General features: G+C 46.2%; 1 protein-coding gene across 3 annotated transcripts; it reads left to right on the plus strand.

Moving 5' to 3' along the window:
• Positions 1–46: 46 nt before the first annotated feature.
• C12H1orf116 (chromosome 12 C1orf116 homolog) lies at positions 47–11,983 on the plus strand. Of its 3 annotated transcripts, none has more exons than XM_045182979.2 (4): positions 47–146; positions 5,291–5,476; positions 7,800–7,977; positions 9,216–11,983. In XM_045182979.2, the coding sequence occupies exons 1-4, from the start codon at positions 126–128 to the stop codon at positions 10,742–10,744; spliced, it is 1,914 nt and encodes a 637-aa protein (XP_045038914.2). In that variant the 5' UTR covers positions 47–125; the 3' UTR covers positions 10,745–11,983. The 3 variants fall into 3 exon arrangements, with proteins under 3 accessions (XP_045038914.2, XP_024431220.2, XP_024431229.2); XM_024575452.3 differs by having other exon boundaries at positions 143–279; XM_024575461.3 differs by lacking the exons at positions 47–146; positions 5,291–5,476 and adding an exon at positions 153–279.
• The last annotated feature ends 15,748 nt before the right edge of the window (positions 11,984–27,731 follow it).

The following is a 27,731-nucleotide window of genomic DNA, read 5'->3' on the forward strand; positions in this document are numbered from 1 at the left end:
GCAAGAGATGATTGGCTAAGTGAGAACAGCAGCGCCCTCCTTGAAGAAACAGCTGGAATGAGAAGTAGGGAGGGAAGGCTGGGATTGGCTGAGAGTCAGTGGCAGGGTGGGGTGAGCCAGCACAGATGAAGCATTTACCTGTCCAGGTAAGTCAGGAAGAGGTCAAAAGAAGAAAACTGTAGGAGGCATGGGAAGCAGTCTCTGTCTCCCCGTCTCCGTTTCTGCCCTTTGAAATATAGGGGTATTTCTTTCCTCTCTTCAGCCCCCCACCCAGTGAAGGTGAGTTCATCGGTAACCAGCTACTGCTTGTTCTGTAGAAAGGTGGTGTGGGGAGGGCACGTGGGGCCGCTTTGTAGGAATTCAGAGCTACAGGGTTGTGGGGAGCCCTGTACACCCCAGCTGGGGGGCTTTCCTGTCTGTTCTTCAACTCTCACAGGCCAGTCGGGGATCAGAAAAGGTTGGATTGAAATGCTTTTGTGGGGACGAGGGCTGGAATGCCTTTTTTTTTTTTTTTTTTAATCTGCCTATTTAGGTTGGATAAGCATATTGTGCAGACACAAGGAGGGAAAATAGGTTTGTTTTGGAAATTTCCATCTCTGAGTAATTCAAATTGAGCTGTGACTTTGGAAGAGAATAGTTGGAGTACAGAAGTGTTCTCACCCAGGGGAAAAGAGTGGCTTTCCATTGCATTTCCAGCAGGCAATTCTCCTGTGGTTTTATCCATTTATCACCTATCTTTATTTAAGTAAAGGGTGCAGTGTGTGTGTGTGTGTGTGTGTGTGTGTGTGTGAGTGTGTTCAGTCATGGCAATGTGATAGTGGCAAAGTGTAAGGTGTAAGCTCTGCTCGTTGTTTGGAAGGCGTATGAGGTTTGGCTACATTGGGAAACCTCCAGCTCAGACCACCAGCTCATCTCTGGAAAATCCACGGATAATCTAGTTGTACAGTCCAGTTTATTTGGGTTCAGCTCAACTAATTTTCTGATTTTACCTGTTAATAGGCATAGAGACTGGCAAACAGAAAGCTGCCTGGCTGTGCTGGGGCCTCCCCCACGTTCATATTTCACGGTAGCGTGTTGACTCGTAGAAATTCTGCGTGGGGCTCAGGTCGAAGGAGTGTGGCAGTGTCCACAGGGAGGAGACCCAGACCAGTGCAGTGGTTTTATTTTCTGTCAGGGGCCCCCGTTGGCAGTACGTTGGCAGGTTTACCTACGTAAGGAAGCTGGATGTAGACAGCAGGTCAGAATAGGAAGTCAGCCCTCTCCATTGACCACCTTGGGAGATTAACACTCTGGCCTGTAACTTTGCCTCTTTTCCGCCTTTGTCCTGCTGCAGGAAAGAGGGAAAGGGGAGACCCCAGCGCCAGGCTCCCAGGGCCTGAAACACACAAGCTCTGAGTGAGTGTACAGGGTTGGCACATACATGTGGATACACAGTGGTTGTGAGTTTGCAAGACACCGAGTTTGTTTTTGTATCATTATTTAGTAACTATTGTATAATTTTCCATATGAACAACTGTAAACCCACTTTTGCCAACCCTTGTATTGGGTGTCCAGTCCTGACAACGGGAGCTTTAGGCTTTAGCTCAGTCCACACCACAGAACAGCCCACCAAACTCACCGACTGAGGGCTGCCGTCGATGGTGAACTTGCCAGCAACAAAGACAACCTGCAGTGTCGAGCAAAGCTCTTTAGTGCAGAGAATATTTCTACCAACCCCTTCCCTCAACACCATGGTGAAAATGGAGATACAGGGTGCGCGCCCATGTGCTCTTGGAGGGAGCGGCACACACCAGGCGACCTGGAGTCTCCCTGGCGGTTTTCTTGGGATGTTCTCCAGCCTGAGGCACATTTCTGGGTAGTCAGCGAAAAGTGCAGACACCTGGTCTGAGAGAACTAGGCAAACTCCTTGACTACTAGGCAAGGAGGCTGAGCTCTTGGAGGATATGGGGGTGGGCTCATAGGAGGAGTCTATTTAGAAAGTATAGAGAATCCCAACTGGAATGGGGCTGAAGCCTTCTCCCCACCCACCCTCTTCAGATGCCTGAATTCCACATGCTATTTATTTACTCTCCTCTAAGGTTTGGCAGGCAGTAGTGGAGTAGTTAATATTTAATGTGCCTTTGCAAGCCCTGACTAGAGGCTGTGCACATTTCCCAACCCATTCCCTCCTCCCCTCAAGGCCTCCGCAGAGGTCAAGGGTTAAAAGATACCAAACTCTCACCTGAGAGTTTTGCTTGTTTCTCAGGCTTCTTATCAGGTTGAAATACCCGAGGTTTCGATGGTTGCCCTGAAATAGCCCCCAAGTTTCAAGGTTGTAAAGTTGGTGGAAGGAAACGCAGCGTCCAGATCAGACCCCGCTGGTGAGGGAGGGTGGAGGTGGGGAGAGAAGACTTGTTCACAGTTCGGACTCTGTGTCCGAAAACAAGGTGTGGAGACAAGGCACAAGCACTTTAGGGCTCATTCAGCTTTGGTTTCAGGTTCCGATGCATCTCTGCAGTGGTCATGTAGTGCCTGATGGTATGATTGTCGGTGGCATTTGGTGTAATTTCTTTATTCTGAAATGTCTGTTGTTGGGGCAAAACCTGTCCTGGAAGCATAAAGCTGAACTAAATAATGTGCAGGGGTTAGGGGGTAAGTTAGGAGACAGGTGACCGTAGGGCTTTCAGTGATTCGTCAGGGTGGCCCTTCTTTCAGTGCACGGCTCTCTTGCGTCTGGATAGTCGGAGATGCCCACAGGAGGGCCAGGGCCCACAGGCTGCCCTGTGTGTGCAGTTATAGGTCATTCCCTCCTTCCCTTACGGAGGGGAAGTGGGAAGAGCTCCAGCTTTCCAACCTGTCAAACGAAAATGTCCCATCCTGCCTAAGTTACCAGACTATTTGAAAGATCTAACCAGCATATCTAAAGCACTTTGTAAGCTATACCATGCCATGTTTTCCAAAGCAGTGCTATTCATAATGTTTCTACCTCTTCCAGCTGTTTCAGGCCACCCTGGTTTTGAAAGGAAAGTGTAATAGGCACCCTGAGAGGAAGGATAGGCTGAAGCGTACTTGGAAGAACACGGATAGTAATTTTCTCTGAAGGGAACAGACAGTGTCCTCTCACCTATTCAGAGAATATTGTATTAATCCCAGTGAGCCACTTGTAATGTTTACTGCCCCCGTTTTACAGATAAGAACACTGGAGCCCAAAACTAGACCCCTGGATGTACACTGACTTCCTGGAAATAGTGCACGCCCCTGCCTGCTAGTGTAACTGAAAGCATGGCCCAAATTCCACTGAGCCATGTATTCTCTGGGAAATAAAGTATTTTAGAAAGAGTTTATAGTAATAGGGTAGAAGCCAAAAAAGAGGTCTTTCAATAGCGCAACTCAAAAGACACCGGAATGGATGGCAAGTTTATCCATCTAACATTTTTTGAGCACCTTCTGTGTGCCTAGGCTGATGAGAGATGGTTCCCCTTCGCCGCAATGGCCTCACTCCCATGGAATGTCAACAATGAGTTAGTGCTCCCTGAACCTAGACGGTCAGCCACGGAGTGTGTAGCCGAGGTAACTGAACTTCATGCACATGGTTTCTTGTGTTCCTGTTTCTTTGCGGCTCTGGATATTGGGAAACTAACCTCATGAAGGGAACCCAAGGGCTGTCTTGCCCATGATAACTTATCACTGGACGTCGTTGTCATCTCTGTCCCTTCTGGTTCCTCTCTATCTCCTGAGAGGCTTTGGACCCTCATAAACTACATGTGTCATTAGGGATCTTCCTTCTTCATTTCCCATTGCCCTGCCCCTCCCTACCTGCTCCACCTGAGGGCCTTCTCCCAAGTAGGAGAGGAGCTCTGTGAGGCCTTGTACTTGTCAGCTCTACAGAGCTGGCAGGCTGACTCACCCAGCACAGCCCAAACCTGACTTTGGCACTGGGAGCTATTATTGGCAAAGGGACAACCAGATCTGGAATCCAAATCCCAAGTCCCAAGGTCTCAAATAGAACACATTTTCCTAGGAAAATTTAGCTAGTATTGGAAGGGTAGAAGAGATGGGCCTGGTGTTGTGGGGAAAATATGGATTCAGAATCAGACTGTATTCTATATTATGTATTCTACTTCTCCCCCAACTCTCCATTTGGCCTATCTTTTAATCTTTATTCTTTTAGAATTTCATTTTCACATAGGAGAGTCACCCTGGCCTTTCCAACTCTGCTGGAGTGTTTCCGCACACAGGCATGTGAAAGTCCTTGTGATTTTTGGAAGGAAGATGGCACTGCCTTCCTTTGCTATTACCATTGGTGCAACGAACTTGAAACTTCCTTTTCTGTAGGACTTGGTGGTGGGAGGAAGCTACATAAGACGTTGCTCTTGTTCATTTGATAAGTGTTAGGGACCCACACTGTAAAAAGTTCAGCAATGGAGGGGCTGATGCACAGGAGGGGAACTGGGTTCATGCCAGCCCCTCTAGGTATTGTGTGTGTGTGTCCCAGGCTAGGGAGATAATGGTGGTTGTGGTGGTGGCTGTTGTAGTGATGTTGGTGATGTTGACTGTGATGGCAGCTAACAATTGGGCCATGCATTGCACAAGTGTTTAACGTGGAGAATTTTGTTATATCTTCAGAACAACCCTATGAAGTAGGTGCTATTAAGGGCCCTGTTCCTTCTGTCAAGCCTATAGTCTCCCATTTAATCCAGACCCCTCCTTTCTAAACTCTTGTTTCCCTTAATTCAATTTATTTTGATTCTAGGTAGATTTTTGTCTTTTTCTTATTATAAGAACAGTAGTAGTTAGTTTATTCATTAAGTGTTTGAATATTTACTAGCAGCTAAATTGTACTGTTCTCATTTAATCCGTACTTTAGCCCTATTTAATAAGGAAAAACAAACTCAGAGTAATTTGCCTCCAGTCACATAACTGTAAATGGCTAAACTGTGATTTGAACCCAGATCCAACTACCTCCAGAATCCAAGCTATTAACTCCTGTAATATCTATTGTACATAGTAATAAGAATATAGGGTAAGCGCCCTAGTTAAGAGGAAAAGGTGACTAAGGGAAGTGATGGGGTTTCCTTTCTGACTAGACTGCTTCTCCACCACCCAAGTCCGTCCTTCTGCATGTGTGTGAGCCAGCTTATGTGTCCTTCCATGCAGGCTGGGGCGTTTGGGTTTGGGTAATCGCTGTCCATGGCCCCTTCTAGCTCTTTGCTTGCTTGGTGTCCCTGCCACCATGCTGCTCCGGGCCTGGGCAGAGCCTTGCCAGAGCCCAGCCTTGGCTCACACGTGGCTCTGATTCTTTTCTTTTCAGGCCCAGCTTGGGACATTCTTCACTTCCCTTCGCTTCCCCTCTGGGATCCCCTTTCACCGTCCCTGCACCTTGTTTCTGGCAATGCCCGAGAGGGAGCTGTGGCCAGAGGGGCCTGGCTCGGAACCGGTGACCCACGTCGGCAGCTGGAACAGCATGACGAGCACCACCTCCACCCGCTCTGGATCTGTACGTACTCTCTGTCCTGCAGCCTGGCCCGCTCTCCGCACACCTGCCCTGCCCTGGCCCGCCCTGCCCACCACCACCCTGTCTCACTGCTCCTTCTCTTTCATCTTCCTTGTCAGGGAATGAGTCACACCAATTGATGCTTTCTGTCTCTGAGTCACCCCGGGTTCCATAGAAAATAGGGTGGGACCACCCCAGGGTGCAATAGGACAAATGAGACGATTTTTAGTTTTCATGAGGTTGGGGGTCTGAGCGGAGGTGAGAGAGAGGCCAGTAATCTATCTGAGGCCATGGTGGAAGCTAGAACATAGACCCTTGCAGCACAAGGATTCCCAAGGTTCTCTGCAATTAGCGGCATTGCTTCAGTCTTTAAAAAGATCAAAGAGAATAGAGTAATTAAGAGCCTGGGTTCTAGAGCCAAAGGATCTGGGTTCCCTAGTATAAACTCCATGACCTTGGGCAAATTACTTAATTTCTATAAGCTTTCGTCTCCTTACTTTTAAAATGGGGATAATAATAAAACTGAATCCATAGGGATATTAGGGGGAAGTAAATGAAACACATATAAGCAGTTAGCACATGCCTGTATGTAGAAGAGAAATGGTCTCTCTGCGAACAGAGATTGCGACTGTTCCAAAGTCAGTATGGTCACATAATACATTGGAAGTTTTCTGGGCGTGAATTTAAATCTTAATTGTTGTGTGGCTGGTGTGAAAGAGTAAACTTCCCCTGTGTCCAAACGTAAGCGTTCCTTTCTTGTTGGGATTCATCATGCACATAATCACGCCTGAGAATTGATATTTTATTGCTTTATATCCTCTGGAGGTATCTGAAAAATTAAGAATTCTAAGGGTCTCTACCCCGTGTCAAGGATGTTTAATATAATCGATGAGCTTTGACATGTAAAAATGGGTTAGAAAAAGCAGCACATATACAAACACACCAAATCCAAAGTGCAGGCAATTGGTATACAACTTCTTCGTGAGAGAGACATCTTTTTGCTTCTCTTAGGCTGAGGCCAATATGAATAGTTAGGTACCACTGGACACAGAGTACGACCAGGATGAAAGGTTTTCAGAGAGAACTATCCACGAAGCAGAAATTCAGAGCTGGCTTATCTTGGGCAAGGCTATTGTAGGTAGAAGAGGGCAATAAAGGAGGTCCTTGTTCAGAGAACCCCTGGCATTGGCTCCAGGGCTTCCAAGGGCTGTGTGTGGGGCTTCCTTTAACATGTGGGCCCTGCTGGCATGGTGCTTTAAGGAGTCTGGGGACTGGAAGCGTTACTCCAACAGCCATCTTCTCTCTGCCCATGATATTTTTAGAGTTACCCCCAAATCTCTCCTGGCCTTATTCTCCTGGGTCTGGAGAACATACACCTCTGAAGTATCTCAAATATTAGGGGGAAGGGGAAAGATGCCAGGAAGGGACTCTGGCCAAATTTCATATATTCCCACTTGGCCTTTTGGACTTCCCTTCAACCTTCTCTCTTGGAGAGTGACTGTTCCATGGACCTTCCTGGCCTTGTAAAGCGTGGGCAGCAACCATCCAAAATGACCACGGCATTTTTCCATATATTCCTATGGCCTTTCTCATAATTAAAATTACTTACTTAATACCTACTTAATATTTAATACTAAATTGCTTTCTCCTCCCCCTCTACTCATCCAGTTTCTTTGCCCTGTCCCCTTAAGTTAATATTTGCTTAAGAAGTGCACACTTATTCGAATGTCAGCAGAGCCAAATGCCATCAATAAAGTACACAAGGGAAAAAATCCTGTATAGAATGCATTTCACAGTCAAGTGTAAATTATTTAGTAAATTTATCTGTGGCTAGTCATATCCCTGTTCCACTGGCCTGGCAGCCAGCAGTTGGCCATACTTCCTCTTTGTCCTTGTACTGTCCTTCACAGGACAGATTAAGGATGCAGAAGTACTTTGAAGAGTTGAAAACAGTACCATTCAAACTGAAGGTCAAATCTTTATGTCACTCATAAAGATTAGAGCTAAATCGGAGACACCAAGTGAAATATTTGACACAGGTCACACAGAGAAATTGGAAGTAGAACCTGGGACTGCAAAAGAAAGGCCACTTGCCATTTGCCTGCCCAGTTGCCGGAGCTGGGTGCTGGTGGGAGAGCAGTCCCTGCACTGCCTGGTGCCTGCAGTTTCAGGAAGCAGCTCCAGCAGGTCTGCAGAGTAGCTTGGTGGAAAGGTTTCCAGCTCTTCAGCATTCCTTCCCCAACTCAGGGTGGTGCTCAGGCCCCGCCAGTTTCTGCAGAGCTCCCTCTCACAGCTCCCTTCTCTGCTTCCTCCTCTCCTTACTCAGAGTGACAGCAGCTACGACTTCCTGTCCGCTGAAGAGAAGGAGTGTTTGCTCTTCCTGGAGGAGACCATTGGCTCATTGGACACTGAGGCTGACAGTGGACTGTCCACTGACGAGTCTGAACAAGCCACAACTCCCCAAAGTCCCCACGCACTGCCCAAAATCCAGTCTGCTCCCCAGGGTAAGAGAGACAGTCTGGGGTAGCACCTCAGTGAAACCCCAAAAATCTGAACATCCTTCTGTCCACTTTCTACTTTGGTTGCTCTTTACTCTTCGGGCTCCAGGCAGAAGAAAGAATGACCACAGTCCTCTCCACTCTCCTGGCTAGAATAAAGCCTGGTCCCTGGAGGGAAGGAGGAACTGCTGACAAGCTGGCTTCCTAGGTCTTTCTATATGTATCAGAGGCCTGGGGGCAAAAGGGGTATGACCAGCTCCCATCCATTCTTGGAGAATTTCTAATTAGATACAACCACAGAGGTGAGGGAGGGGTGGATTGCTGGCTCTGGAGAGACTCAGTCTTGGGAGCTAATCTGGAAGACCCAGAGGCTGAGGCTGCAGGAGATAAGAAGAGGGAAGGGCTCCCTTAGTTTGGGTGTGTGGCACCTTGAGCCTCTTGTGAGAGAATGCAGAGAGACAGTGGTGCTAGGTGCAGTAGAAAAGGGTCTGGGTAGCACACGAGTATGGGGCTGTATGTCCAAGTGAGTGGGGTGGCACTTTACTCTGAGGAGAATCCCACTGGTATCAAGGCTGCAATCATTTATTTGTTCATTTAGTAAATATGTATTAGACCCTCCATGAAGATAGAGCAGTAAATGAGACCATAGGACTTCATTGCCACCTAAGATTAATTCCCTGATCTAGTGAGCCTGATGCACTTGACTAGCTCGCTGGAAGGAAAGGGCCCATGTCACTCTCTGGTGTAGGGACAGTTTGGGCCATTACAGAATAATCCAGGTACTTTTAGAAAAGGAAGGTGGAAGAAGGTGGAAGCCTGGTCAAATCAATAGCAAACCACCTGTTTATGCTGTTCGTGTTCAATGCTCCCAATGGACTCAGTTACCTGGCAGCCCCAAGACAGCTAGAGGGACTGTCCTGAACCCCTCCCAACCCTGGTGCCTCTGTAAAGGAAGAACCTGGGTCAAGGACATGGAACTGTCTGGACCTGCCCTTTCCCCAGATGGCCTTCCCCAGCTGTCAGGAAAAATTAATCCTTGGATGAAGGGAATCTGCTAGTGTTGATCCGTTAGGCTAAATGATATCCAGATAAGAGTGCTGCCCCTTTAAGAGCAAAGAAACAACAAAAGCAAAACCCGTCTATGCAAACTACAGATCAGAGTTCAGGAAATATTTGCTTTCCCCTTGGCAGTAGGATTCTCACCTCTGTCCTCTCTTTTTGCCCGTTCTCCCGGACCCTCACAGGACATCCAGAGGAGGTTTTTGTTCAGCAAAGACTAGAGCCAAGGAGAGTGACTCAGTCCAGCTCACCACATCTGCCTGAACCCCGAGGCCCAGGCTTCAGATCCGGCTCCTACAGCCTCCCCAGAAATATCCATATTGGTAGGAACCAGAACTTCAGGAAAAGCACCACCCAGACTAATAACCACCTCCCAGGGAAACCTGAGAGGCTCATCCCAGACCCTGAGAAAGAGCAGGTCAGCCAGAGCAGTGAGCCCATCCAGGCTCTGCCCACCCTCCAGGAGGCTGCCCTTGATTTGGACACAGCTCTCATCCCCCCACCAGAGGCTTTCCGGGACGTCCAGCCAGAGCAGGGTGGGGAAGACAGCCTGCCCAAAGGACCAGTGGAGAAGAACCCCACACCCCAGCTCCACATCCCCCAGAAGAGGAAGGAGACTTCTTCAGAGACCATGTCCCAAAAAACCAACGAGAAAGGCTCATTGGGGGCACCAGGACAACTTCAGCCTCTTCCTGCCATGTCATCCCAGAATGCAAGAGCTGCAGATGCTCCCAGCCCATCAGGGGGCGATCCAAGTGCCCAGCTGGCTCCCCTCACAATGCCGAAGCCCCGGAAGCTGCCACCTAATATTGTTCTTAAGAGCAGCCGGAGCAGTTTCCACAGTGATCCCCAGAACTGGCTGTCGCGCCACTCAGAGGCTGCCCCTGGAGATTCCAGCGTGGTCTCCTCTTCCCTGCAGGAGCAAAGGAAAGCCCGCAAAGAAGCTCTGGAGAAGCTGGGACTACCTCAGGACCAAGATGAGCCCAGCCTCCACTTAAGTAAGCCCACCAGCTCCATCAGACTCAAGGGGACTTGTGCTCAGGCCTCTTCCCTGGCTCCAGCTTTAGCTCCCACTCTGGTGCAGCCTGCAACTCAGGTCTCAGCAGCTGTGCCTGCTGCAGGGAAGGCATCAGCTCCTGCTCCAACCCGGGGAACTTCTCCAGTGAAAGCCCCAGCTCCGGGTCCAGCTCAGGGGTCTTCTCTAGGGAAGGTTCCAGCAGCTAAATCCATGCCAATTCCCATCTCTACGGCCTCAAAGGTCAATAGTCCCCTGACTCAGCCAAAGCCAAACTCAGGGCTGACTCTCCAGGAGAGCAGCATCCCTGGCCTGAGACAGATGAACTTCAAGTCCAACACTCTGGAGCGTTCAGGTGTGGGGCTGAGCAGCTATCTCTCAACTGAGAAAGACCCCAGCCCCAAAACCAGCACCTCTCTGGGAAAAGACTCCTTCTTGAACAAGATCTCACCTAATGTTTTACGTAATTCCCGGCCCCGCCCTGCCTCTTTGGGCACTGGGAAGGACTTTGCAGGAATTCGGGTGAGCAAGTTGACTGACCAGGAGCTGGAGCAGAGCTCCAAGCGCCTGTCTCACCAAGGTCAGAGCCGTGACAAGCTGCCTCGACCCACCTGTGTCAGTGTCAAGATTTCCCCCAAAGGCATCTCTGACGAGCATAGAAGGGAGGCTCTGAAGAAGCTGGGACTGTTGAAGGAGTAAAGTAGGCCCTGGCCACCAGCACTGCCCGCACAACCTCCTCCCTGCCTCCTATCAAACAAGAAGACACTCAGGCCTCCACCCAGGAGCCTTGCCCACCTCGCTGCTCAAGGGTTGGGCAGGGGTAGGCCCCTCTCCAATGCTCTGCTCTCTGGGGTGGACGGGAGAGAGAGACTGGAGTGTAAGCCTATGCTTACATTCAGGGTGGTTGTCTCAATGAGTACCTGCTCAAATCATCCTGAAGATGATTTCCACAAGTATGTGTGTGTGTATGTGTGTTAGACTGTATACATCACTGAAGCTATTTATATGACACGTGGAGTCATTGCTCAGAGTTCTGCTCATGTTGGTTAGAGTTCAGCCTAACCAGAACTGAGTGGAGGGGGTGGCTAAGCCTGGGAATCAAAGTCAAATGAGACTGTGCTTCTGCCAGTGACATTGGGCACAGGCAGCACCACCTGAAACGTGGGTCTTCCAGAATTCCTGCAATGGATGGAGACTGGCTCATACTTTCCTGGATCACTCTTAGTTCTGGCCTTCTGGACAGGGGCCTGGGGCCAAGAGGCGTTGGTTTGTTATCTCTTTACCAGCTGCCTTCTCACTGTCCCTGGTCCCAAGGATAGGACACATTCCTGTAACTAAAAACTCTTGGTTGACTGAGAGCTGCAGAGCTCTTTTTGGTCTGAGGTCTGAGAACACAGGATAAGTGTCCAAACAGCACACCTCCACTGGGGAGGGTCCTCGTCCATGGACTTGACAAATTCAATAATAGACCATGAAGTGGTTCCGGATTCTGTGATCTCTGCTCCCTGTCTCATTCTGCGCATGACTGATGCCAGGGCCGGGCCAACACTGAGACAGACTGCAGCCTGAGCCCAGAGGCAGCGAAGAACTGTTTCAGGCCTTGTCCATGCTATTACATGTAGTAGGTTTTAACTTCCTCAGAGCCTATGGAAAATCAACCCAGTACATTCTCTGCTAGTTACTCATAGAATATCAGACCTGGGAGGGGCCTGAGAGATGCTCAGATCCAACCCTGTCGGAGAACAGAAGTGACTCATCCATGGTCACTGCCACTTAGTAACTGAGCTGGGACCAGAGCTGGGCCCCTGATCACCATTCCAGGCTGCATACTGCCTCCCTCAAGCAGCACTTTTGCGTGTCCACACAGCGCCCCAAGGGCCCTTCAAGATCCTAAAGTTTCTTCTGAAATATCAGAAATTAAATGTTATTTATATCACATTAGTGTTGTGGCTTTTTATTTTATTTTTGGGAAGTAGCAATAGAGTAACTCATCAATAACCCCAAATTTCCTGACCAAGTTATACAGCTTGAGAAAATGCCAAAAGAAGGTGGCATGGATGGGTAGTGTGAGCTTGTGAATACAAGCTTGGGGATCATTTAGAGCAGGAAACCCCTGCTTCCCCTTAGGAAGTAAATGGTATTCATGGCTGTGACCTGGTAGGAGTCCAGGAACCCCTGGTATGAGAGGCAGATAAAGGAGACTCCTTTTGGAAGGTGCCCTTTAGGTTGGCTGAGCATTTTTGGGTTGTGTCCTTAGGAACCCAGCACTGTCAAAGCTCAGCATTTCTGAACAGGACGAGGTTAAGGTAAGGACAACAAGTGGCTCACTCCACCCTGTGACGGTATGTGGGGTGTGGGTGGGACGGTTTCTGTGTACTCTCTCACGCACACACCCAAAAGCCTGGTGCCTTAGTCCTAGCCCTGAGTGAGGAGCTGGTCTGTCCCAGCTGACTGGGACTCCCACTACTGGCCATGCCAAGTCTTATTAGTCCGCAAAAAATAGAAGTCTTCCCCCGTAGGACTGAGTGGAAATGCTATATTTGGTTGAGCTGCTTCGTGAGTCTATTTCCAGACACAACCTGAGGAACAATCACTTTGTTTTTTATTCATTGCTCTGATAAGTAGGGAAACTGGGGGCTAGCTGTAAAGTAAGACTCGGCAGGAATCCGGGGCTGTGACATCAGCATAAGGCTGAAGGACACAGGTTGGTCGGGATTTAACAAAATCCCCACTCCCTGATAAAGGTAATTTCGCTCCAGACCAGAGTTACACACAGCCTGCCTTTCAGCCCTGCACTCTCATCCAAGCGCCATGCCCACTTCCCCAATTCTCTGAATTTGAGAGACTCCCTTCCCTCGTTATTTAAAGACACCATGTGTCCCATGTCCTCATCCTTCAAAGGGCATGTTTCTCTCTAAGGGTGGTCTTTGGGGTTCAGGAATAGAATAGTAAATCCAAACCCAGTTGTCCTCATTTTGAAGAGGGGTAAAGGGACCTCAGTGAGGACACCTGCCATCCTGAGGGTGATGTTAGACCCACCTGTGGAATTTATCTGCCTCTGTTTCAATGTAGGATCACTCTCCATTCAGCTTGAACTGACTGGGTGGGAGGTGAGAGTGTCCTCAGGGTTGTTCTTATCTCTTTTTGAAGGATTTTTTGTAGATGTGTGTAAAGGCCAGTCATTTGATGTTTAAAAACCAAAGTGACAACTCTACTCCCACTTGAACGTATATCCCTGCTATATCTATCCTTCTGCAGGCTTGCTGCTGCTGAGAACAACCATCTGCTAAATACAGGAGCTGGCCTCTCAGCCTGGCACGTGGGGACTGTGCCCTCAGGTGCATTGGCAGCTGCTCCTCTGAATTATCACTCAGGTGCTACTCAGAGTTCTGCACTCTGACTCAGAGAGGCAGGCCTACATGCTGCCCTACACAGAGGCCGGGGATGGGCCCAGGCATGTCTTAGGTGCCTCCCTTCACAGTGGGATGTGTGGTCTGGCAGAGGCCTCCATGTAACCTGGGTGTAGGCAGGTATGCAGAAGTTGGTGTCTATTCCACGGAAGGAAGGGCAGGGGGAAGACTGCAAAGCAGGCCCTGTTTGAAGTTATGAGTGAAGTTATCACAGCCTCCAATATGTGTAAATATGTGAGAGGAACAACTCTATCCTTTGATCCATGATCATCCACGTAGGAAGGAAAAGATCATACACTGTCATAATGGGAAGCCATAGGCTCATAGCCAGAGGAGGTGGAGACCTGGGACATGGATAGGAAAAATCATGTTAATCTCAGAATCTAAGAAGGAATGCAGATAAAGTGCTTCCAAGCTCTTTTCCTCATGTGAATGACTAGACAATATAGACCTGGGCTCAGTTCAACCTCCATTACTTACCAATCAGGGAACCTGGAACTTGCTGAACCTTGAAGTTCTCAGTCTGTAACATGGGGATGAACAGGTGATGTAAACTATGTAGAGTTCAGTGCTTGACACAGTGTAGGTACTCCATAAATGATAGTGTTGTCTTCTGGATCTTATTCCTTCCTTCTCAAAGGGAGCAAATGTAGAAAGTAGGAAGCCAAGAGTGCGCTTGATCCAGCACTGAGAAATGGGAGAGATTTTGCTGCATATAAAAGTCCAAAATAATAGCCAGGTTTGGGCACACCCTCCAGGTGACTTACCTTCAACCACACCATGATTCTTGGAATTTGAAAAGAAAGAGATCAGCATCAATATGGTGTTTGTGTCTCCATGTAGGCTGAACCATCGGTTTCCAGCATCTCTACCCCCAAATTTGGCTTTCCCTTTATCATCAATCTCTTGCCACCTGTGACCATATAGTTTGCTTATTTTAATTTTCTTTTGTGGTTATGTGGTTCATTTTTCAGTAATTATTTTTAAAATTGAAGAAAATAATAAACTTATATATGAGGAGGGAACTCTGGATAAAATCAGGAAGAGATGAGGCTAGAAAAGATTTCAAGATTCTTAGGGCAGTTTTTAGAATATTTCAGAAATGAAGTAGGCATTGTTAACAGGAGACAAGAAGGTAAATTGGATGACCTCTCCAAATCTCTTCTGATATAAGGGCCATATGATTCATTGGACTCGTTCTTATCATTGCCATCACCACCATCATTCTCATTATTGACTCAGAATACAAGTGAGGTAAAAACAGGTGATGTTCTAATTCCAGGCCTCATTGTCTCTTTCTCATTGCCTGTCTGAATGGTTGTTCTTATTCACCACCTTCCATGTATTCAGAGTTCAAAATAATCTGAAGCAAAATGATATCCTGACAAAGCTCTGGACCAGGTGAGTTTCAGTGAAAATGTATGTTCAACAAGAAGAAGCAATTTAATTAGGAAGAGCAACACCCTGCCAAAAATAATCACAATATAATCTCAAGTGAAAGATACCTCATTTAACCTAAGAGCTGGAAGGAAGTTTTTAGGTTATCTAATCCAGCCTCCTACCTGAAGAAGAATTATATCTATATGTGGATACAGATACAGTCAGAAAGATGGGTGAATAAATGGGTAGGTAGGTGGATGGATGGGTGGGTATTTGGTGGCTGGGTGGTAGCTGGGTGGCTGGGTAATTGGGTGGATGGATGGATGGTTAGATGGATAGGTGATGAGTGGATGGATGGATGGGAAAGAGGAGGAAAAAGGCAGGGATTGAGTGCTTATAGTAGCCAAGAGCACAGGCAGAAGAGTCAAGATGCCAGGCTCCCTACACCTCAGTTTACTTTTCAGTTTATTTCTTTTTGATTCCTTTAATTTCCTTTGTTGTGTGCTGCCCTACAGTTATTTGGTTTTAAGATGGTATAAAAAAATGAAACATAACAGGAATAAATCCTGTAGAGGCAATAGTCATATTATCTGTTGCAGTTGTTATGAGAATAGAACCAAATAATATAATACATATAAAAACACATCAAATTGATCAATAAATGAAATCTATTGATATTATTATCCTAGACATACGTAATTCAGATGCCAAGTGGGATTCCCCTTGAGAACTGAATTTTTCTTAGCCTACAACTAAAGTCCTCAGCCTGAAACAGTCAAAAGCCCTTCTCCAATTTCCAGAAACTTCTGCAGCCAACCTCCTCACAGCCATCTTGTTTACCTGCTCACCCCACATTACCCTTACTGTCCTTACTCCCATCAGGCCAGACTCAGAGCCCTGGCCTATAATTTTTCCAATGGAAAATCAAGTTACTTTAAGAATTCTGTTGTTTTGAGTTTTTAAGTGAAGACTGGTGTGAGAGATGCTCAGGGACTGAACTCCAGGCACACAGCCTGCCGTCAGCTCTCATGTCCCACTTCCTTTCCTATCGGTTCCCCTCCTGGTGTGTTACAGCACACCCAGGAAGCTCACACTTTGACCCATATTCAAGGCCCCCGTTGATCATCTGCCCCAAGAGACTTTTCAAAAAATTTCTCATCTGTGGATGTGGGTGGCTTATTGAAATAAGCTCAGCAGACAACAGTGGGAGGACACAGCTCAAGATGACTCATGGCATCTATACCTCCACCTCGCACAAACTCACACCAACTCCACTACACTCTTCCCAACAAGTTTGGCGGGCTTCCTTTGGATCGCTCCCTGTCTGTACAGTTGTTTGGATATGCAAAGAGGTGTAGTCTCCTCTCCCAGCAACTCCCCAACCCCTACTGTTCAGGTAGGCGCTCCTCTGTATTAGTCAAGGCCCCAGGTGGGTCTTATGGGCTGAGGAGATATCATTTAATGGAAGTTAGTTCAAATATGGCATCATTATCATTTTAGGGTGACTTGAAATCAGGCACAATCCTAGCCCCAATCTTCTGCCATCCTGCTTCCACCTTGAGAGGCAGGGACCACCCCACCCTGTGACTTGAACTTCACCCATCCCTAGAGAAGTACGCCCTGCCCTGAGCAGCCAGCCTCCTGCAAGAAGAGGTTGGGTGATGACCAAGGTTTTGCTGTTGTTTTTTTCCTTCTGCATGAGACTGAAGTTGTGGTTTTTAATAAATATATATTTGGTCTTCATCCCCAATTCTGGTTCAGAGATCCTAAAACCTTTGGAATTTCCTGTGAGTAGAAAGATAAAGGTGTGTTTTGTTTTGTCATTGAGTGACTTTTGAAAAGCCCCAAGGTAACCTAAGGATGAGAGCTGATCACCTGGTAACTGTTAGTCCTACCCGCCCACCCACCCCACCCCACCCCACTGCTGGGGAAAGTGGAGGGCCTGGAGATTGAGTTTAATTGCCAATGGCCAACGATTTAATCAGTCATGCCTATGCAATAAAGCCTCCATAAAAACCCAAGAGGACAGAGTTCGGAGAGCTTCCAGGTTAGCAAACCAGAACATTCCCAGCACCACACTCCACAGGAACAGAGCTCCTTTGTTCCAGAACTCACTCTATGTATCTCTTCATCTGGATATCAATTAGTACCCTTTAATATATTTTGTAACAAACCAGTAATCCAGTGAGTAAACTTGTTTCCTGGGTTCTTCAACCCGTCCTTGCAAATTAATCAAACCCAATGAGGGGGTCATGGGAAGCTCTGATTTACAGTCAGAAGCACAGGTAACCCCTGGACTTGCAATGGGCATCTGAAGAGAAGGGGAGGCCAGTTTTGTGGGACTGATGCCTTCACTTGTGGGATCTGATGCTATCTCCAGGTAGATAGTGTCAGAATCGAACTGAAGTGTGAGACACCCAGCTGGTATCGAGACTTGCACGGTGGTGCAGGGAACTCCATGCCCACTGGAGCTGAATGGAGAATACTCTCCATGCTGCTGCCCTCTCATTTCCTGACCTATGTGCCCAGAAGACCGGGGGAGAATTCACAGCTTTAGACATTTCTCTTCAGACCTCCCCTCTGTGCTTTATGCCTCAGCTGCCTACTCCATCTCTGCTTCATACTCAACATGTCTGAACACAGACCCAAGTGGCAGGCCCCCAAATCTAACCCTTTTACAGTGTTCTGTATCTCAGCAGGCAACACTAGCATTCATCCAGTGAGTAAAGCCAGAAACCAAAATACCAGCCATAATACTGTCTTCAATTACAAATTTGTAATTAATTACAAATCATAGCAATATCACCTCCAAACTTCATTCAAATCAGTTTTTTTCTTCTTTTCTGCTACCACCACAGCTGCAACTGTACCCCAGTCATCTCTCTCCTGGACCATAATAGCAGGTAATTGTTCTCTTTACATCTACCCAGCAACCAGAATTATCTTTTCATGGGTAGTACACCACCTTTCAGGGAAGGCCCTAAGAAAATACACATGTATCAGCACATGTGTGCAAAAAAAGAAATACAGGAAGGGTAGACCAAAATCTAATGTGATTGATTAACCACAGAGGGTGGGAGGAAAAACTGGAAAGAAAATGGGAATGGAAACATCATAGAAGGTGGGGGAGGAAGGCGTTTCTCTGCACATACCTTTTTGAATAGTTCAGATTTTAGAGTCATGGTAATGTTGTGCATATCAGAGAATTAATATATGAATAATACATAAATAACACCCAGGATGTGTGTGTGTGTGTGTGAAGAGGGGTGTGCATGTGTTTTGAGGAGGGTGGAGGATCCAAAATGGAAAACAGTAAAAAAAAACAACCCTTAATTGAATTATTTTTTAAATGAATGACATGACTACACTGAGAGGAGTGGGGAAAGAAAAGAACTAATCTAAGTAAGTTTGAAAAAAATGTGTTTTTGCTATAGGCTGTCAAAGGCAGAAGACAGGTTCTAGCCGCTGAATGTGTTTTTCACATTTATTGGTTAGCATTCTGCTTTTACTTTACATGCACTGCTGGGCTGAACAAATAAATAACTATACTATGGATAGAAGAGCCAGGTTTCTCACTGGTGAAGACAGGAAATAAGCACTTGAAGGCTATGCAAACATCCTGTTTCGCATCACACTGTCTTCCGCTAATTTTGGCGCCCATTGATTCTGGCCTGAAATTATGGTCTCTGTGGTCTTTCCCAAGTTGCGATTTGTCTGCTTCCATCATTACTTCTAAATTTATTGTTTGGAATTCCACTGTAATGAAGAACTGTTTCCTTACCCCCCTTTAATTATTTGTTCAATTATCTATTTACATCAATATGCAGTAAAGTGTGTTTATTTTATTCTGTGAGCTAAGAGTCCATGACTATTCTTTATTTTGTTGCTCAACTTATTCTCCATTTGCCCCTTCACAGGCCCTTTACATTGGCTCTTTTGTCCTTTTGACGTGCCCCACCATTTTTTGAGTACTTTCAAAATTTTTGGCATGTAACATGCTTTTGGCCCATCTTGTTCTTTCTCTGGCCTCACCCTGGAATTATCCAAGGACCTCTGGATCCTCTTTTTTGGAAAATAATAGCTAGAAATCAAGATCTGGGTGTTAGATGTGCTCATTGAGACTGGGGTATCATTTCTTCTAGGCCTTCTCAGCAGACACAACTAGGCAACAGGTGTATGGATAGACACACACATGCACACACGTCTATGTCTTTGCCTATATTCATCTATTCACGTAAGTATTAAAAGTCATGAGTTCACATTGTACCTCCAATTCCATTCCAATACCATAGGGCTTATTCTAGTCCTTCTCATTTTCTTATTTATTTTTAATAAATGCCAAAAAGGACAAAAGAGCCAAAAGAAAAGATCTCTCAAGAGCCAAATGGGGAATAAATTGGGTAACAAAATAAAGGATAGTCATGAAGAATAACACATAGAATAAAATGATCGCATGTGATTCCATATTGATATAAATAAATAATTGAATAAATAATGAGATGGGAGTTAAGGAACAGTTCTTCATTATAGTGGAATTCTAAACAATAAATGTAGAAGTAATTATAGAAGTAGAAAAATTACAATTTGGCAAACAGCATAGTAATAACTGTGTCAGGTAAGAATCATTATTAGTAGATGCTAAAATTAGTGGAAAAAAGTACAAGAAATAGGATATTTTCAATAGTCTTGAAGTATCTTCCTGAAAATACTTACTCACTGAAAAGAAAAAAAATAGTATCTTTGCAATGAAAAAAATTGGCCCACACAAGTTTAACAAGTGATCAAAGTTAACATTACCAATTATGACACATATTGATATCACGTACCTCTTATTACACTCACTGAGAAGGACACAATATCACAGCCGTGGTGTGTAAACCCGAATTTAAATATGAAAAAACATCAGACTAACAGAAATTGAGAGACCTTTTACAAAGTAATTGCTCAGTATTCTTCAAAAGCACTGTGGCCTTGAAAGATACAGACTGGAAAACAATCACACATTGAAGGAGGCAAAAGAGACGAGGCAAATAAATGCGATATGGGATCCTAGGTTGGATCTCGCCCCAGAAAAGGACATCCCCATTTGGTTTTATGAAGTGTACTATGTAAGATGTTAGCATTGGGAGAGCACGGGTAAAGAGTATGTGGGAACTCTGTACTATTTTTTCCATTTTTTTAAAGTCCAAAATTATCTAAAAATAAAAAATTTTAAGAAAAAAATTTTTTTCAAAATAGAAAACTGAAGTAATCATGACGTGGGGTTTCCCCACTGCTCTTAGGATACAGGCCAAAATCTTAAACATGGACTCCAGCCTCTTCAAGCTCCATCAGAAACAATCCCAGTCCATCCTCCAGCCTCCCTGCACCCTCTCTAAGCTTCAGTCACTCCTTCAGGTCGCGGCATTTGTCACTCTCTTTCTTAAAGAGCATTTGCTCAGACCTGTTGCATTAATGTCTGCTCAGGTCCATAAGCCCGGAGACCACATCTCCTTTTGGTCATCCCTTTACGCCCTGCACATTGAACGGCTCCCAGCATGCAGTCGGCACTCAGTGAATGCTTGTTAAGTAAATGAAGGAATTAATGATGAAATCAAGTGCAGGATGCCACGAAGGCTCGTCATTCCTACAGCTCAAACAAAAAGTGAGACAAGTCTGGTCCACCAAGTCTCAGGTGCATCTTTTAAATTTTTCCAAATGTGGCCCATGCATATTGGGACCTGGTGTTAGATAACCAGGTGGGCCTAGGGGTCCTCTTGGTAATTAGGTTTGACAAGCAAATGTGTGGACATTATCTCTACCCAGAGCCTTGAATTATACTGGGGAACCTTCTAAACAGAGAGGGAGAACCCCGTTCCAACTCCCCAAGACCATGCTGATGTGCCTTGAGAGGCAACAGAGAACAAATTCAGAGTGCGGACTCTGGGGACAGGTCCAGGGACTCACCTGGAGAATTATAACGCCAGGTAACATTTCCTGCAGCAAATATTTACAAGACCTACAGAGGTAGGCACTTTGCCCACGTTATCCAGTTTAGTCCTCACAATAACTCTAGTGTTATTGCCATTTGGTAGAAGAGGCAACTGAGGCATAGAGAAGGTCAAAGACTTGTCCTAAGTTCCACAGCTAACAACTGGGGTCAGGTCTTCAATTCTGTCTGTTCTACAAACTTTCTGAAATTGTTCTTTCTCCATCTCAAGGAGGTGAAAACTGTCCAAACTTGGTTGATGTTCCAGTGGTCAAGTGTTCTTCAGGAAAGTGTAATTGTACAGGGAAAGGAAGGTGGTGTTAGTTAGGTCAGTTCAGGTTTGCCAGAATACAAGGTTATCTCCATCTCCTGAGAAGCAAGGGGAAAAGAATCCTGTAACAGACTTGAGTTGAGGGGGGAGGAAGGAAGAGCTGTAAGAATCCTTTGTCCTGGAGGAAGGCAACTGTGTGTCAGCTCACCCTGTCGTTGCTGGACAGAGGCCTGAGCAGATGCATCACACTAGCCTGTCCCAGGTTTCCTCTGGCCCAGAGCTGGGCCAGCCTCCTCTTGCTGCACCATTGCATTCAGAGCCAACTGGCCTTCCACGTCTGGAGGGAGGGTCCAGGAAGGAAGGTAACAATGAGCCAATGTTTAGCTCAGGAGACAAAAGGCCCTTTGATAGGACCCTGGCCTAAGTAACCTCTTCCCTCTGCAAACAAGTTTGGATTCCACTCTGGGAAAACAGGAGCAGGAGGCAGCATTAGTGAGGAACTCCTCATCCTTCAGAGGTGGACCCTGGCCTGCATATCAAGCTTCTACTGCTCCCCTCTGATAAGGCCCTCCTCACACCCAGGAATGTTGTACCTGCCTAGAGAGATATAGGGGCGGGGCCAAGTAACCACGTGGAGAGATAACAAGGACTTGTATCCACACTACTCTGGGACTAACACCTGTTCTCGGGTTAGAGTCCCTGAGCCAGCATTTCTAGAGGCCTGTCTTCCTCTGTGAAGTGCCAGTTTCTTGCTTAATCTCAGTTATTTCAGCTAATCAGCTTTCCAAGGCGGAACCTAATAAAGGAAACTCAGCAGGTGCTTGTGGCTCTGTAGGGAAGCAGAGGTGCTGAGCAAGCACAACAGGCTGGAGAGGTGGGCAGGGTGCTGTGGGGACAGGACAGGAGGGGCCATCCACCCAGGGACAAGTCTAGGAAGGGACAGGTTGAGGAGGGGAGCTGAGAAAGACTCCCCGGCCAGCCGCTGGGGGTGGTGCCTGCTCGGCCCAACTACACTATTCTAGAAGCTTCCTCCTTGGCACACTCTTTCCAATCCCACCACAAACTGCAGAATGATCTTTCTTTCCTCCCTACCCCCAGAAGACATTTCTTGGGGTAAACAGAAGACCTTCTCTGGGACTGGACTACTATCACAGGACTGCATTGTGGAAGAACATCCTTCAGAGCCCCATTAACATAAGTTTTATTCCCCCCTAACTTGGGGGAGGGGAGTGGAATGTTTATAGAGCTTTAGAGGAAGGGTCAGGCGAAGTTCAGCCCGTTTCAGGAATAGTTGATCAAGAATGATTCTTGGAAGAGGGAGGACCTGTGCCCACAGATTACAACTATTGATTGGACCATTTGAATTTTTAAAAAAACTTTTATTAGTATTTATTTTATGCTAAATGTATTCCTGGGCCATACGTTTTTGTTTCTTCAGTCTATTCCGGGATATCTTTTTTTCTTTCCGTGCAGCCTCTTCTTCTGGTTCAGTAACAATCTGTTCTCTTTCAGTAAGATCTTCTCAGTGTGGCGGGGAGAGCTCATGTGTGGGCTTATTCACCCATGAGCTCTGTAACTTCTGTGCCGCATCTTGGGAGCTTTGTTCCCCTGAATGTGCTCAACGAGCAGAGAGTCTACATCTAAACCCTTAAGCTCAGCATTTCTCTCTGCACTTTCAAGCACGTGCAGCACATACTCAGCACTCTTTTGGGGCCACCAATCCTGTGTCCAGCCCCACTGTCCGGCCTGGACACGCCTGCCAGCTCCATCATTGCAATGGCAGAATGGCGCACACTGCTTCTGTAAAGTGACACACTTCAGATACTCGGTGGCTTTTCAGATACGCGTACCCTTGATGGCCTGGGCAGTTTTGCACATGTTCTTCAAGTGAACACAAAGATTTGGACTGCCTGATTTGCATGAATTTGCGGGGTTTTCTGGGTCAGGTGAATAGGAAACCATTTTCAGAGGTCACATCTGGCTGCTTTCAGGAAGAGGAAGACCATTTGGATCTTGTCAAGAAAGGTAGGGGGGAACAGCTAGGGTCTTATGACATTGTAATTTATGGTAAGAAATTTATATAAAATTTATAGATAGTCTTCCACCTGATTCTGACACAGAGCTCTCAAAGCCCTTGGAATTTCCTAAGTGATAGAGAGTGATTAAGGTGTCCTTGTCATATTAATGGAGTGACATTTAGAACATCTCTAGATCACCTAAGGATGGGGGCTAGTTGCCAGGTGACCCTACCAAGTGATTAGAGGGTTGGAACTTTCAGTCCCACCTAGCTGACTTCCAGGGAAGGAAGAGGGCCTGGAGGTTAATCAATAACCATTGGCCAATGAATTATTAATTAATCATTTCTATGTAATGAAGGTGCCCCTAAAAGAAACACAATTCACATAAGGACAGGATTTTGAGAGCTTCTGGGTTGGTGAACACCGGGAGGTGCAGGGCGAGTGGCACGCCTGGAGAGGGGATGGGAGCTCTGGGCCCCTTCCCACATACCCTGCCCAGTGCACCTCCTCCATCTGGCAGTTCCTCAGTCATATATCCTTTTACAGTAAATTGGTAACCTAGTAATTAACAGGTGTCTCTGTGTTCCGTGAGCTGCTCTAGCAAATTCATCAAACCCCTAAAGAGAGGGTCATGGGAACACGCAGCCTCTAGCCAGTTGTTCAGAACACCGATGACACCCTGGGCTTGTGACTGGCACCTGAGGTGGGTGGGGCGGACAGTATCTTAGGACTGAGCACTTAACCTGGGGAATCTGATGCTATCTCCAGGCAGATAGTGTCAGAATTGAGTTAGCTTGAAACACCCAGCTGGTATCTGAGGATTGCTTGCTGGTGTGGGTCTGCCACTGCCCCACAACACGTACACGCTGGAATTAAATGCAGAAAAACAGGGCTAAAGTCATGTGTGTGCAAGAGGGTTTGGAAGAGTAGCTGCTGGGAACAGACATGAGAAGGCCCAACATAGGAAACTCTCAGTCCCTTCAAGATGAAGTAGTATATAAACAAATCAGCATGCCCCCCCTCTGCCCCTTTAGCATCATTGCTAGTCCCTTTCCTTTGCTCCAGCCCTCCCCTGTGTCCCACCTCACTGGGTACAGAGGAACCAGGGCTCAGGCAGACCTGGTACTTTGGTCTGGGCAATGGAAGAGGGACCCTGAGACCTGGGCTCTGGGGAGGGGAGAGAAAGTAGAAGAACCAGCTGAACTAGAAAGAAAGATTCCTGTCATTCTCTCCCAGGCTGAGGAGGGAAGGAAATTGGAAAGCATGTGCTGTGAGCAGTGATGGAATAAGAAGGAGCCTCAACAGGTTGGGTGTTCCCTCATCAAGAGCCAGAAGTGAATACTTCTTTCTTTTCTCCATGTGTCCTGTAGGATTTAAAGAAGGCAGGCTGCTGACTGGCCCAGTTTTATAGGGCTTTGCATGAGAAGGGGGCATGTAAACTATTCAAGGTTTTTCTGTCTAGCACTTTAAGGCCAATATTCAAAACATCAGGTTCTAAGTAAGGAAAGGTTTATTGATTTAGAAGGCACCAGCTCAAGAATATAGGGAAGTCTTTAAGCTTCTTAAAGCTTAAATACATCTTAAGAGACCCTAGAATTCAGGCTTCTTTTAGGTCAAGGGAAGGGAGAATGGCAGGGCAAGAGGTGTGTGACATCTAGGCACCATCTGGGATCCAAGGAAGAGCCTGAAATCTCTAAATCTTTTTGTTCCCTGTCCATTGTCTCCTGCTGATCTGAGTCCGTGTTGAGGCTCCTGCAAATCTTTACCAGAAGCTCAAGCCTCGGGCAGAATTTTTCTAATAATTAGCAAATCTACAGCAGGAGCTACTTGCCTGAAAGCTGTGGGAGAAATGCAGGCTAGAATTAAGATAGAGTCAGGGATAGCAAGCATTTCATTCTGTTACAGGCATGGTAAGTGGCCCCAAAGGAGAATATAATCTGATGGGGAGAAGAGAAGCAGGGCAGTAGACAGATTGGGCCGAGTGCTATGCACAGCCTGGAAAATCCCAGATGCAAGATGGTGAGCCTGAGGCTGGGGCTGCCTACAGGTGGGATGGCCTCACCAATGGCTGAGAGGGCCCAAGGGTCCTTGATGACGACTCAGCATTCTCTTGTTCCAGTTCCAAGTCTCTGGGCTGCTCTCAGCCATTGGACAAAGTATCCTCCAGATGCCTGTAGGTATGAAACACACAGGAGGGGTAGAGAAAGGCAGACCCCACTAGAGTCAGAAGTCCCAGCCCCTCACTTAGTCCTGTACTGGTCTGATGGAGTGACCACCACACCCACATGCCTGGCCTTGGCCAAGTATAGACTATACACATTTCCTCCTTGGTTTAGCTGGGTCAAAGCTGGAATTATTGTCAAAGGACTTTATAGAAAACTATAAAAAAGACAAACCCCTAAATAAGGAAATGCAAGAGCCATGAAACAGAAGAGTTTGTGGAGTTCAGATTCCTTACTCAAGTCCAGCCATAGACTACCTGGGCTGGCAGGAGTCTTAGTTCTGTGGCTTCATTACAGAAAACTGGAGGGCCTGGGTTCCATTCTTCTCTGTCCCTCCAGTTCCTCGCATGCTGCCGGGCATCCTACAGGAAGGTAGTAAATGTGTCATGTTGGATAAACAAATGAATGGATTCCCAGCATACAAAGGCAAGGAGTGGCTTACTCAAAGGTCACTTTTCCAAACACCTGGCTGTCCTCCTTATCCCACAGAGAACCCACTTTTCTCCACCCTCTCCCTGCCTCAGGGAGCAGAGAATAACCCAAACAAAGTGATCATACAAAACTGGGCCAACGTGGTGAAAAAAAGTCAAGGGTTTAGAATGCTCTCCTAAAGCGGGTTTTATTTCCAGTAAAGCAAAAGTCTTTCGTCGCTGGACACAGGGTAATGTCCCTTTTGACCTTCCTTTGGGCCTGTTGTTCTCCGGGAACTGCTGCAATCTCACCCCGGCATGGGTCCCTGGTGTTTCAAGCGCTGTGTCCTCTCTTTGTTTGTCCATGATGTGGTCCTCATCCTGTAACTAGGACTCTCCCTGTCTCTGGCCCTCTCTGACCCTGATCTCCAACAGAGGTGCCCACGGCACCTGCAGAGTGTTCTAGGCTGGGCAGATACGCACAGACGACAGACAGTAAGGACCTTTCGGGCGGGGGGCGGTGGTGGGGCTGTGAGCGCTGTTTCCTCAGGCTACTGAAATGGAATTTTGCCGTAGTCTTCGTCTGTAAGAGTGATACACACCTGAGCAACACACAAGTATTTTTTTTTTCTTTAGAGGCTTTGGTACAAATAAATGAAAATACCTATCCCCATAATGCATTTTCTAAAAAAAGTAAATTTGCAAAGCACTATGTTGGCTGATACCTAAGTCCCCTCATCCACACATAAAATGGCTCATGTTTTAAAGTTTACCAGCAATGAGAACCGGAAAACATATTTTTAGTTCTTTTTTTTTTTCTGGAACTGAATTTGATGATCTATATATGTAATTTATAACACAAGTGTGCCACAGACAGTAAATTTTGTGGACATGAAAGGACAGACTAAAGATGATGTAAAAGAAGCATTATAATATATTTCAGTATTTGGATATAGGTGATTCACTTTTTACCAAAAACACACTAGAATTATTTGACTACCTCTTAGGATATACAGGAAAGAGGAAAAGTAAAAGGAGGGTGATGAGAGGATTGGAACCAGACATGCCTAACGCAGTAATCTAAACAGAGGAGGTACCTCCCAGACAAGAAAAAGCTAAAGGAATTTATTACCACCAAACCAATATTACAAGAAATGTTAAAGGGACTTCTTTAGGAAGGAAGAAGAAAAGAGAGAAACATAATTACAAAGAATAAAATGACAATAAATATGTACCTAGTAATAATCACTTTAAATGTAAATGGATTAAATGCTCCAATCAAAAGACATAGGGTTGCTGAATAAATAAAAAGACTAGACCTATATATGTGCTGTCTGCTAGAGACCCAACTTAGAACAAAAGACACACACAGACTGAGAATAAAGAGATGGAAAAAGGTATTTCATGCAAATGGAAGTAGAAAAAAAGCTAGGGTAGCAATAGTTATTGTAAGGCAAAATAGACTTTAAAACAAAGGTAATAACAACAAGGAAGGACATGACATAATGATAAAGGGATCAGCCCAACAAAAGGATGGAACCCGTGCAAATGTTTATGCACACAACACAGGAGCACCTGAATACATGAAGTACATATTGACAGACATAAGGGGAGAGATTAACAGTAATACCGCCGACAGTAGGGGACTTGCACAGACCATTGACATCAATGAATAGGTCTTCCAGACAGAACATCAACAAGACAACAGCAATCTAGACCAGAGGGATTTAACTGATATTTTCAGAGCATTTCACCTCAAAGCAGCAGAATATACATTGTTTTCAAGTGTACATGGAACATTTTTCAGGGTAAATTATATGTTAGAACACATACTTAACATAAATTATATGTTAAAACAAATCTTTTTTTATTGTTGTTCAATTACAGTTGTCCCCATTTCCCCCCAACTACTCTCCCCTGTCCTTCCTATCCCCCACATCCCACATTCAATCCTCTCCCCTCCCCTGTTGTCCTTGTCCATGGGTCCTTTATACATGTTCCCTGACT

Source organism: Desmodus rotundus, chromosome 12 (assembly GCF_022682495.2).
Source record: "Desmodus rotundus isolate HL8 chromosome 12, HLdesRot8A.1, whole genome shotgun sequence".
NCBI classification, from domain to species: Eukaryota; Metazoa; Chordata; class Mammalia; order Chiroptera; family Phyllostomidae; genus Desmodus; species Desmodus rotundus.

Bases quoted from the DNA above. Each gene is read 5' to 3' on its own strand.
- C12H1orf116 (XM_045182979.2), top strand. From the start codon at position 126: ATGAAGCATTTACCTGTCCAG. The intron at 147-5,290 runs GTAAGTCAGGAA...TTTTCTTTTCAG, and splicing joins TGAAGCATTTACCTGTCCAG to GCCCAGCTTGGGACATTCTT. The intron at 7,978-9,215 runs GTAAGAGAGACA...GGACCCTCACAG, and splicing joins AATCCAGTCTGCTCCCCAGG to GACATCCAGAGGAGGTTTTT.